General features: G+C 35.3%; 1 protein-coding gene across 13 annotated transcripts in view; it reads right to left on the reverse strand.

Moving 5' to 3' along the window:
• The window catches only part of LOC105255589 (protein abrupt), an 87,570-nt gene that overhangs the window by 46,707 nt on the left and 28,258 nt on the right, over positions 1–12,605 (reverse strand). For 10 of the 13 annotated variants that reach the window (XR_002192755.2, XM_011264949.3, XM_011264950.3 and 7 more), the window contains one exon: positions 12,179–12,467. Coding sequence is in view for 12 of the 13 variants with exons in the window: in XM_011264949.3 (XP_011263251.1) it covers positions 12,179–12,467 (289 nt within the window). In the remaining variant the exon portion in view is untranslated. The remainder of the gene's footprint in view (positions 1–12,178; positions 12,468–12,605) is intronic. The other 3 variants (XM_011264952.3, XM_011264953.3, XM_011264951.3) reach the window with 1 other exon arrangement.

Genomic DNA, 12,605 nt, shown 5'->3' on the forward strand with positions numbered 1-12,605 from the left:
TTAGCGAATTCGTGAATCAACTCGAAAGGAACGTCCTTGCGAAAAGACTGCCATTGTATCACTCGATAGACTGTCTCAAATTGAAGGTAATGGAATTAAATGCGCCTCATAATTACAACAAATATAAACAAATATAAAAAATAACAAATATATAAACAAATATATAAAATAAATATATAATAAAAATTATTATCTATACAAAATCTTAATTCTCATTCGAGTAATATTATTTAAATAAATATCAAGCGAAGATTCTGTCAGAAAAATTCGAGATTCTTAAATATTCCTCTCTACTCGACGCGCGATGCTTTTAAGCTCTCAATCGTAGCCAGCTCGCGCCTTTAATTCCCGCCCGAGTGTCATCGCGGACGAGCGGTCAAATTCTTGAATTACATCGTAACATATATAGCAACGCGCGATGGAGCGCGTACCAAGGGGGAGACGGGGGTTGAGGAGGGAGGTTCCGTCGTTCCCCGTTCTTTGGAGCCCAGTAACTCGTGCTTTGTACGTTTTTTTTTCTCTCTCTCTCTTTCTTTCTCTCTCTCTCTCTCTTTCTTCCGTCACTTCTCGCCCCGCTCTCGCTCCCGATGGCACTTGACGAAGGAGCGAAGAGCGCGGATGCGCGCGATGAGAGCGGGAGGAGAGACACGCGGAGAAATTTATTACGGCGCGAGGCGCGCGGTAGCCGGATCTTATTTTAAGATCCGCCGCGCGCACGCCCCGTCCATGGTGTGCTTGCTCGTGTACGCGCTCAGGGTACTTATGGCGACGATCCGGTGGACGGACGGCGTTATGGTCGACAGATGTACTACGTCCGCCTAAATTCGATGCGGGGCCGCCCTCGATCGGCAGCCCGAGACGAGACCGAAATCCGCCGCCGTCTGCGAAATAATTGGCAGCGCGAATAAGAAACAAGCGTATCTTACACGAGAGCGTGCATAACGATGTAATATGTGACTTACATAAAAATGTATATCGTTAGAAAGAAAATATTAGATATTAAGAACGAGGATGTTCTAACAAAAGTATTTAAAATTATATGTTTATTTAATTATTTATTAATTGTATATTTATTTCATTAAAAATTTTTAATCCAACTTTTCGATAAGTCTAAGATGCAAGAGTAACACGTTTCTTGCGTCCTTTGATATGTCCATGTGTGCAATATGCTTCGAGAAAATGAGTAAATATTGTAGTGTATACACAGTTTGTTTCGATAAAGACATAATTGCGTTTTTTTTATGGCTCAGAAGGAAATATAATTAATTTATTGCAACAGCAATAGCGTGCGCTACGATATTTTAACGTGACATTTGGTGTTCAAGGTGCTTTGAAAATTGGCTCGAAAATAAAACGTAGGAATTATTGTGCAATTTGCGACGATTAATAAAGCCATCCTCATTACATATCGCACAATAAATTGATAGACAATCGTTTAATATAACAATCGTTTGATATAACAATCGTTATTATTATATCCTGCGTTATCGCTATCACCTCTTTCATCTAATAATAAACGTATGATTAGGTGTAATTTGGATTTTTACTAATTAATCATATACACGTCCTTAATTATCTTAGAATAATTAATTTAAAAATTAATTTTGGGATAAATAGAAATATTTGATAAAATTTAAATTACTATCGGAAGGAAAATCATGGTATAAATGTGGCGACTAAATTATCTATTCTATTTACAGTTCAACAAATAACGAAGATTGAACGTTCATTAAATATCGGGAAAGTAAATTAAAAATTAATTATCGGATAAACGACATTTCCGTGGAACGGAAATGAGAAACCGGAGCGAATGGAGGAAGAGAATAACTTGAGCTTGCTATATTTGAAAGCTGGACGCACACTTATCATCGAAATAACGTTTTCAACCTTCTTGTATACGCTTTGGAGAGCCGCTGCGTCTTCTCTCGACAATTTATCGATTCGTAAAAAAACGCGTGGCTACGAATTATTGAATTCTGTGTAAAAGAGATACATACGTATATATCCGTCACCCGTGACATCGTCACGGAAAACCTGACGGGGGAGAGAGTTGTTGTCGTAACCATTATTGCCCGGTCAAATATAGCTCCAGCGCCGATACCTACACCCAACAACGAGTCTTGAAACATTTATCCAGTGCGTTCGAAATAGTCTCGTTCGTCGCGTATTATTCTTGGAATCAAGTCGTGCTGGACGATCGCTCTAACGTTGAGTGCTGCCCAATCAAAGCTCCATTCTTCCGCCTCTCGACGCGTCATGCCGCTGTTTACGATTATGTGCGTCATACTCGGTACGCCCACGTGCTTATTCGATCGCGCAACTAGGCGCAATTCGCAATCTCGCTCAACGTGTTATTGCGCACGATGCAGACGTGCCATATTGCGAAACCGGATTCGAGAGAGTGCGTTTGCACTCTATTCAAAATAGGAGGGAGAGAGAGAGAGAGAAGGAGAGAGAATGTATTAGGGATTATTTTTACGGAGAATTAATCGCGAAATATATATCAGGGGATCTAGACTTGCGCGTAATTATTTCAACGATTGCCATCTGTCGTCATGACGAATGGGCTGAAAGAAAAGCGGTTCATTTTCCTTATTACGATTAGTTTTCGAGCTATCACCGGTACCACTCTCGCAGCGGGTTTTCCCCTTCATTAGCGATGAATTACAGTGTTCATAAGCGCCATACGTAACGGCGAAAGGCGATATGAGAGAGAGAGAGAGAGAGAAAGAGAGAATAATATACGGGACACAAAGTAAGAAAGGAGAGACAAAAGGAACTCTCTTCGATGAGTAATGTACGGGATGACGCGGTCGTTTAAGTCTGCATTAGCCGCCCTCGCACGTGTAAATGATCGAAAGCGTGTGCACCTTAGATCTTCGGATCGGAAGAAACGGCAACACGTTGAAGCGGATAATTAAAGAGAGACACAGACTAAAATCATTATCTGAGGAAGCGCGACGCGACTCTAAAAGAAATTAAACGAAACAAGATAGACTTTCATTGCCTTTTATGCCGCAAAAAATTCTTCGGATACTTTTCCTTCATGCGCAGTCTAATCGTGAGCCATAAATTTCGCAATTATATATAGTTATAGCAATTATGCATAGCAAGATATATATATTTGAAGTTTTTCATCTTGAGGCAAATATATATTATGATTAAAAAATCGTAATGTATAAATTTATATTAAGTATACATTTATAGTAAGTTTCTTCTAAATATTGATTAATTAATACAAAGATGGAATCGATCTTCTCGACCTTTAAAATTTCGTTTAAATAAAATCCTCTTAAAGCAATAAAAATCTAATCAAAATTCAAGAATATATATCTCTAGCCTTGAATTATCAGAACATTTAATTTCTCCTACCAAATGTAGTAATTAATTATTTCGCCCGGCAAAGTTGCCAGTAGAAACACCATTTAACTTTCGTAAATTGATGTTTTCTCTCCGAAACGATCGAAATTTCGGTGATATTAATGTCGATCCGGCGAGCGAAGCTCTTCGAGTAGAAATAGATGCTACACGCCAGGCGTTAAGATTCTTGCCGTAGAGTCGCATCAAGCACGCACAGCCGGAAACAAACGGGCTCGCACGTCTCATATATTTCCAGCTGTACACGCACGCACGCACATACACGCGCGTGCGGATTCGTAAGAACGCCCCGAGACGGCGCGCATCGATGGTAAATTTAAATACGACCGGTCACGAGAGGGAGAGAAGGAGAGACGAACAGCGAGAAGGAGCGGATACGCACACGCGTGCGATATCTCAGTTGCCCTACGGGGGAGGGAAGGGGGGGATGCCTTTAAATATAGAATATGGAGCACCTTGCTCCCGACGATGGGATTGTGCAAGCGCGTGATTTTCTCTGCCCTGCACTCGACACGCGTTGTTTCTAGCATTTCCCGCGACGTACGCGCACTCTTCTCTTTCCATATCCCTCTCACTCCCATTCCGCTTTTCCCATCCCCCCTTCATTTATATATCTTTACGATTTATTTCTAGATCACAGACACTCTCGTTCCTCCCCGTATTGTCATCTATCGACGTAGGCTCTTCCGAACTAATGTCCTGTCAACAAAATAACTGACGTATCGAAAGTATAGATAATTAAAATATATATATATATATATATATATATATATATATATATTTTAATCGCATTTTAAATTACTTTATTATTAAAAAATTTCAATTCTTTTTATATCATGTGCACATGTACAATGTATGACAAGTTGAAGACAAAAAATCTCTGACATTAAAGCATAAATTGTTTTTGTCGACCCTTTCTGCCCGCGTCTCTTATTCCCTTTTTTTTCCAAGCGCTGCATATCTTTAACGCTTGTACATTCGTTAATTACGACTGAAAAAAACTGTCGGGCCAAGATAACGGACTTTTGTTGCCTACGTCTTTATCTACGCGTCTCCGGCATACTCTTATTATTTTCACGCGCGCGCGCGCACGCGTCGCGTGGGACGTCGTCGGCGATGCACGCGAGCGAGCGCCGCAATTAATATAGCTGTGCTCGTGTAACACGCGTGGGTCCACCGCCTAAGATGAGAGTGATAATGACCTATGCGTTTTTTGCTGTCTCGAACGAAGGAGTCGCGTGAAAATAATCGAATTGTATTTGAAGAAAATAAATCTATCGCACTTGTAACTTCGCGTTTATTATACCGAGTTTCGCGAAGAGAGAAGAAGCGCGAGACTTTCCTTCTGGAATCAATGAACAAGTAATACATTGGAGAAATCATTAGGTGCTATATTCTATTGGAAAATGTCACGATATCAATTTAGAGAATATAATATTGTAAATTGAAAGATATGATTGCGTAAAATTTATATATTAATAAATTATTAATATTAATAATTTATATAATATTGTGAATAAGAGCAAATCAATTTTTGTTATGTTTATAATTTGCGACAATTAAAAATTATTTATAATCTATAAAAATGATTTATTTCGATATCTTTCTTTTGTAAATAAAATTAATCTCGAATTAATTGAAAAATTTGTAAATAAAACATATCAATAATATTCGAAAATATTTTATTTATAGTTATGTTAAGGATCTCTAACGCAATGGAGTATATTCGGCCATTTATTAAGAGATACGCGGCGGTCTAAAGAAACTGCGAAAACTCGTTAAGCCTGTTTTCAGGACACTTCGATATTAATTCGCTGATCAACGTCTAACAAAACGGAGCACGCTTTTCAGAGGCCGTCACGTCACTAGATAACTCCGTTAACGTTCCATTAATATCCACGGGCGACGATGACCGTTTGAAGGAAATGAAATACTTTGTGTTGGTGCACAGAAATTAACATGACTCGCTCGCATTCCCTCGACTTTGCAGCACCGTAAATGTCAGTTGATCTAGTCCACGTTTTAATCATCTGATTTGCTCTCCGTTACTTTTTGCTTTAATCTCTCGGTTCGCTCGAGCTCCAACGTAGTTCCGATTTAATTAACAGATTAGAGTGCGCGCAATTAGTGTCACTTGCGATCTTCGCTGTAAATCAAACTTTCTCAATGTACATTTTCCTTTAATGCAAAAACTGTATTTTCTATAGAAAATAATAAAAAAATTGATGATATGTACAAAAGCTGTAAAATATGTCGCATTAAATTTATATTTCGTGACACTCGGCGATAATTTATCTTTGCCGATAAATTTATTCCACGAAGATAAATCGGCAGCCAAAGTATGTCCTATCGAGTACGATCGATTTTATGTTATTGCGATTTACAGGATGTCGCGTAGGACACGTATAACGGGGGACATTTGTTATCGTCAGAACACGTGTATACAATCGTTACTCGTATTTTGGCAAATATCATTGTGGATTCGGTTCGATAACTGGGCGATTCGTCATCGACTTCTGGCCGATAGTCAAATGAACGAGTTCGTCGTAAATCGACGCCGATGCATCGACGCGTAAATCATCTGTCGTTGAGATGCACCTTTATCAGAGGTTTTGGACGGTTTCGTTATCATTGCGTATCGCATCGAATCAAATTGGAAAATATTTCCAGAAGGATACAATCGCGAAGCGTACGAGCGAGCTAGCGAATGGAAGAGCGTGGACGCTTATCGGACCGTGTTATTTGTTGAGCAAACGGAATACCGATTAATGCCACACGATAATTAATACGGAAAATAAAATGAAAATGATATACAATAAAGCGTTCAGTGTAGCGGTAAATATCCCTGGAAAAAATAGCCCCAGGATAATGCTTATCCGTCCCGTTTTTACGATGCGATAGTTTATTATTGTAATTTCCAATGAGCAGGTTCTTCACGCTTTTATACTGCGGAGAGAAAAACATTCCCTCTTATTTTTACTTTTACTATTAGTCACGATATTACCGAATTTCTCACGTCAAAATACCTCGTTATAGCCGCTAGAGCAATGATTACGCCTGTGATCGAGGTCACATTGGCCATAAGCGTTACGCGCGGAGCTGTTTATACGCTAACAATAAGTAGGCGATCGTCGAAACCAATATGGAATCCTACGTCATCGCGCAAGTGAGCAAACAAAAAGCGGGTAATACAGTGGAGCGTCTGCTATTAATGCCGGCATAATGGTAACTCTTGTTGCCGTCTCGTTGTAAGAAGGTTGTTAATACAGACTGGCACTCGTTCTCTCTCTCTCTCTCCCTCCTTCGTTCTCTCTTTTTCTCCCTGTCTTGCCCGCCCGTCATTACAACGTGGCCGGTTGGCCTTAATGTAATTGTGTTCGGAGGTTCAAGCGATACAGCATAAAATCCTGCGCCATCGTCCACGTAGCCAACGTGTGACGTAAGCATGGCTCGACCAGCGTGTAAGCTTTATTAACTCGCCTCGAGTACTATGCCCGACACTTAAAATCAATTAGTGGTACGCGTCAATTAGAAAGTCGGTCGCTTCATTCGAGTCTGAGTCGTTCTTCGGGCGACGACCAATCGTTCCGACGCAAAATAATCGTCGAGAACGACAAGATCTAGCATTCTAAACGTCGTGATTTTAGAAGAAGCTCTCTATCTATCATATTTTGTCCTTTCGACAAAATTGCCAAATAAGATTTTATCTAGTTTCCTCTTAAATTTTCGTCTCAACGTCTCAAAGAAATTCTATCTGGGATTTATAAAAGGCTGCTTCAAGAAAAAGCAACGAAACTTAATCAAGAGTGAGAAGCATGAGAAGGAAACAGGTTCTCGAAAAGATAGACGAACGCGAAGTGTTGACAACATCGCGACGACATGTCAAAGTGATCGATGATGTCTTGCGTAGAGGTAAAGGGTGGATCTCTATTAGCGATGACTCGAATACTAGCTATGAATTATTATGCATATGAAACCGGAAGCTCTTTGTGGACTTTACTACATAGGAATACCATGAGATTGCTTTTTCTATCGATAATTCTATTGAGTAGTTTATCTCAATGAGATCTTGAATTAATGAATAGAATGCATCGATAGATAAATGATAGAATGTAATAGATTTTTAACGAAAAGTCTGAGAAACGAAATTTCAGAAATATTATTACCGTATTTATAATATGAAATCCTTTGATACAGAAATATAACTTTATTAAAATATATATTTTAATGCTGTTTTATTTCATCTCAATAATTATATTTAATTATTACATGTAATTGTTATTCCCGCGTCATGTTATTTTTATTCTTGTGTTTTTGATGTCAACGATTTATCAGAGAAAATCTAATAAACAGGATTGTATTTAAAAAAAAATAATTGGTGTTTCTTTCATAACCAATGTTACACGTGTTCTGCAGTCATGTATATAGAATCGGTTCTACGAGGAAACCGATAAACTTCTAGAATGTAGTTTAGGATTCATTTTAATTGTAAGCAAAAAAGTTCAGATTATAAATCAATTTAGCTCAGTTATCGAGCTATAGATTAATTAACTTTTATTAAATATATTGTAACAAACAAAAAATATTATTTATAATTTTTATTATATGAATATTAATCACGTATAAATAATAAGAGACTTTAATTGAATAATGTGAGTTCACTTAACACTTTTAAACAGTCTACTAAATAATATGAAAATGTATCTAGAAATTTGTAATAATAATAGCTGCGATAATCTTAACAATGTTCAAGCGCCAATTTTCAATGCCAAATAAATATTTAGGGTGACACATTCTGTATGATCTATCTGATGGAAACTAGTTTGAAGGCAAAGCTTATCATTATCTATATCATTATATGATTATGCTTCGCATTATCAGAAATTTGCGTCACTGACAAGAATTAATTTTTCTTTATTTTTTCGACAACTGAACCGGATTGACATTTATTGTACTTAAACTTTTTTGTTTATAATAACCTCCAGAATATATTCTAGGGATTTGTCGATTTTTTTGTAGAACACCCTGTATATATATATATATATATATATATACAGGGAGAAAAAGTTGCATAATTCTTGATCATTTTACGTTGATTTGTAACATTCGAGATTCATAGAAGTAAGAACCGGTCTGGTTTCTACGCGTTTGTTTGAATCAATTAGAATATGCAATTACTACTACAGTTATTATAATTAGCGATTGCAGTAATGCGCGAAATAAGACTCTTGCGTTATCTCTTTATTTATCCACTATTTGAATCTAATTAGAAGGGAGTCACGAACTAATTCCTCTCGAAAAACTCGAGAAAATATATAATCAATAGAAACATAAAATTGATTACTTTAAACGCTAATTTTGCAAAAAATATTTTAGTTTTTCACAAAGAATAACATCACATCATTAACAGCAGTAGATTTTATATATTACAATTAATCTCGAATATTACAAATAAATAATAAATTATAAACTACTTACTTCATTGTTGTTTCTCTCTCTCTCTCTCTCTCTCTCTCTCTCACTGTTGATGTCTTTCTGAAATCCTTCTTCTCTCTCATTCATCTTCTACTATTTCTCTATCGCACTCGTAAGACACATATAGTTCACATATAGTTAATTATGATTGCACAATATATAGTCCCGATATTAATAGCACGTGTACTTTAGTTATTTATTGTAATAGGAAAATTTGAACGATAGCAAAAATTACAATTATATATAACTAATCCGACGCGCACACGACATATTATATCTTTCTTGTTCGGCTTTCAATTTGTGACTGATAAAAGTCGTGTATAATAAATACGTACCAAGGACGTGCGACGCTACGAGACGACGCATGAATGAGAGGCAACTGCTTGTAAACAATAGCGCGCTGTGACGTCACTGAACTTGACGTATTTTTTCGATCTTGTCATTCACGAGAAAGAGTTCGAACGAATAAGACTGTTTTTTGAGATGCTCCGTAAAAATTATGATCTTATTTCTTAAAATATGCTCGTAAAATAGTAAAAGGTGCCAAACGATAATTCTTTATGAGCAATTAAAGATTGTCATAGATAATATAAGTAATTAATATTTGCTATATAAATCAATATAAGTAATTAATGTTCGCGCAATTTTCTAGTATCAATCATAGCTTTGTGTAATTATAATTTACGCATTTTCCCATCTTAAAATAAATAAAGTGTACATCGTGCGATTCATTAAGAATATAAAGTGTCGTTGTATTCTAATGATTAGTACATTCGCGATAGTAATTAATCGTGTTTTCGCGAGTGAGTGTCATGTGAGTGCCAATGAAGAAGGAGCGAAGACTAGTCAAGAAAGGAAGAGGAAACCCAGAAAAACATCGATGGCAACGGCGAAACATGAGGCAAGTGATTTACAATTTTATTGATTTCTTATTTATATAAAATAAGTTATAATAAAAGTTATAATATTTATAAATTAACCTGGATATGTATAAGGTATATAATTCGCGAAAAATATAATATTTAGGAAACATGATTTTTTTTATGCAAAAAATTCGACAGATATATATATACGATTCGTGCGTCAATTATATGTTAATACAAAAAGTTAATTATTATTTGAAAAATTACACATGTTGATTTTTTTAAAGATTTAGTTGCTGACAAAGGAAAAAATCTTGATTTTTGAAAATTTAGAAAATATTTTGTCTTTAAACTAGATATAATAAGAATATAATAAAATATATATTTATCTTCTCTCTATTTTCTTTTACATATTTTTCAATTTTCCTTTTTGTCGTTATCTTCATAGCAATATGTGTAAATTTTCAAATATGATATCCGTGTGTGAGAAGTTTTATAGAAAATTGAAACTCAAAATAAAATGCACAGTAGCTCAATAATGTTTCTAATAGTGTTTCTGACTATCCCCATTTATAACCTAAGATTAGCGGCAAATCTGAAAAGATAAATTATTACTGGAGCGGCTAAAATTAATAATGTATAATACGATTCTCTCAATTCTGTGACACATTCGTAGTTATCAATAAATGCTGCATCATATTTAAACTTGATATTTGCGTTCTATCAAGATACTTATTAGAAAATTATGACAGAAAGTGCAATTTAAAAAAAATCTTATGAATAAAATAATAATAAAATTAAATATTTATATATTACCTAATATCTATTGCAACAACATGTTTGTTTATTAAAATAATTTTTAAATTCAGGCTATGCTAAATAAATTATAGCATAAATATTCTTGAATTGGAGAAGAAAGACATCAGTTTTCGTAAAGTAAAAATAACTAGAGTGCGGTTCACGATTATCAGCCATAATTTCGTTATGTTACCACGTGTTAGAATTCCTACACATATTGTGTCATGTGTGACCCTGACTCGACTTTCCTACTTTACGATCGAGTTACACATAGCTCGCAGTGACCGCTAAATTACATTCCTCAGCTCTGTGATTTAATAATGCATCGTTGCGAAATTTTCAACAAGTATTGCACATTTGTATTAAAATTAGCAATTAGAATGTCAGTTTTAAGCCAAATAATTATATTTCTAATTCTCTAAGTAATCTGTTTTGTAATGCATTTGTTTACTTATATTTCAATTGAAATAATATTAATGTAAGGACACATGTCCCGAATTACATTTCTCTCTCTGCAGTAAGATACATCTTAATGTATCTAGTACAGTTTCAAAAGTGGCATAGCGAGAGATTTCATAAGGTTTTTAATATTTAGAGTGGCTTTTAATATTTGGAGTATCCTCAATTCTTTTGAAAAATAAGATATTAAGATATCACAGATAAGATATTACATAATTAAGATATTACATAATTTTTAAAAATAAGATATTAAATAAGATATTTATATTCTTGATATTTCTTGACATTTCTAGATATTTCTTACGCTTTCCTTCTGGTTCAAAACATATAGAAATTGCATTTCTATATGTATAAAATTTTGAATTTTAAAACATTTTTTTTTTTTATAAAATTGCGATTTCATGATGAAATTTTCGATATGTGTTCACATATTTTTAATCATATATCATGCTCATTATATTATATACATAATATTATATACATTATATTATATACATAAAAATATTAGTTTATGTTAAATCACACAATAAATAAATTAGAAATGTCAAATCAAATTTGACAACATAAAATTAATCAGAAAACTCGCCAAATACCCGAGTAAAAAAATTTCTGGAAAAAACTTGTTACTATTCAGAAATTGATCAGTTTTTACTAGCTAAGATTAATTAGATTAATAAGATTAGACCAGTTTTTACTAGCTAGAATTAATAAGATTTGATAGTAACTGTTTAAAAACTAGCCAGAAATATCTGACTATTGTTTCAGTCACTTACTGTCCTAAAACTAGGCAAGAAATAATGGTAAGTAAATGCTAGATAGTTTCTGTTCAGCGAAAACTTTGAAAATATACTGGCTATAATTTTTTAATAATTTTATCTATATATATATGATTAGATCGGGTCAAAATCGCGCATAATTGTATCTACATAATTACATATAATTAGATATAAACTTTTTTCCCTATTCAGAAACTGGTCAAAAACTAAACTAATTTTACTGTCCAATTGGCAAAGCAAGCGTTTTCTAAGCCCGTCAGTTTCTGGCTAGTTAAACTGGCCAAAAACTAACTAGTAACTAGGATTTCTGGCCAGTTAGTAGCTAAAAAATGATTGAATTTCTACTCGGGTAACAGTTCCATTTTTACAATCATCTGTAACTTAGGGCTTGAAAAAATTTAAAGAGGGAAATATAAAAAGAATACTAACCTTGAGCAAATCGCGGAAGTATGGACTACATGCCGAAAGAACGACTTTGTGCGCGGTGAAGGTGCAGCTGTCGCAGGCAAGGGTGACGTCGACAAAGTCTTGGTGGTCTCTCAGACTCCGGAATGAGTTGAGAATGCTCAAGTGGAAGTCGTTCCACCTAAGCGAGTACTGCTGCTCGCCGCCGCTCGATGAGGACGAAGAGGCCGCCATGGCGTCCGTCCCCTTAGGACTCACGACCCGCGGTGCTATCGTGTTCACTCCTTGGCACTCCACCTTCAAACACCTTCGCCTGTCTTTCAGTTCACTCGTTTCCGAATTAAATTTCTTGAATGTGCTGGACGAGCGTTCAAGCTCGTTACATTGAATGATCAGAAATGTTATGAGGGCCAATGATGCTCAAAGAATCGTGTTCTTTGCGATGATCGTT

The sequence above is a fragment of the Camponotus floridanus genome, unplaced genomic scaffold (genome assembly GCF_003227725.1).
Source record: "Camponotus floridanus strain SB8 unplaced genomic scaffold, Cflo_v7.5 scaffold11, whole genome shotgun sequence".
Classification (NCBI taxonomy): Eukaryota; Metazoa; Arthropoda; class Insecta; order Hymenoptera; family Formicidae; genus Camponotus; species Camponotus floridanus.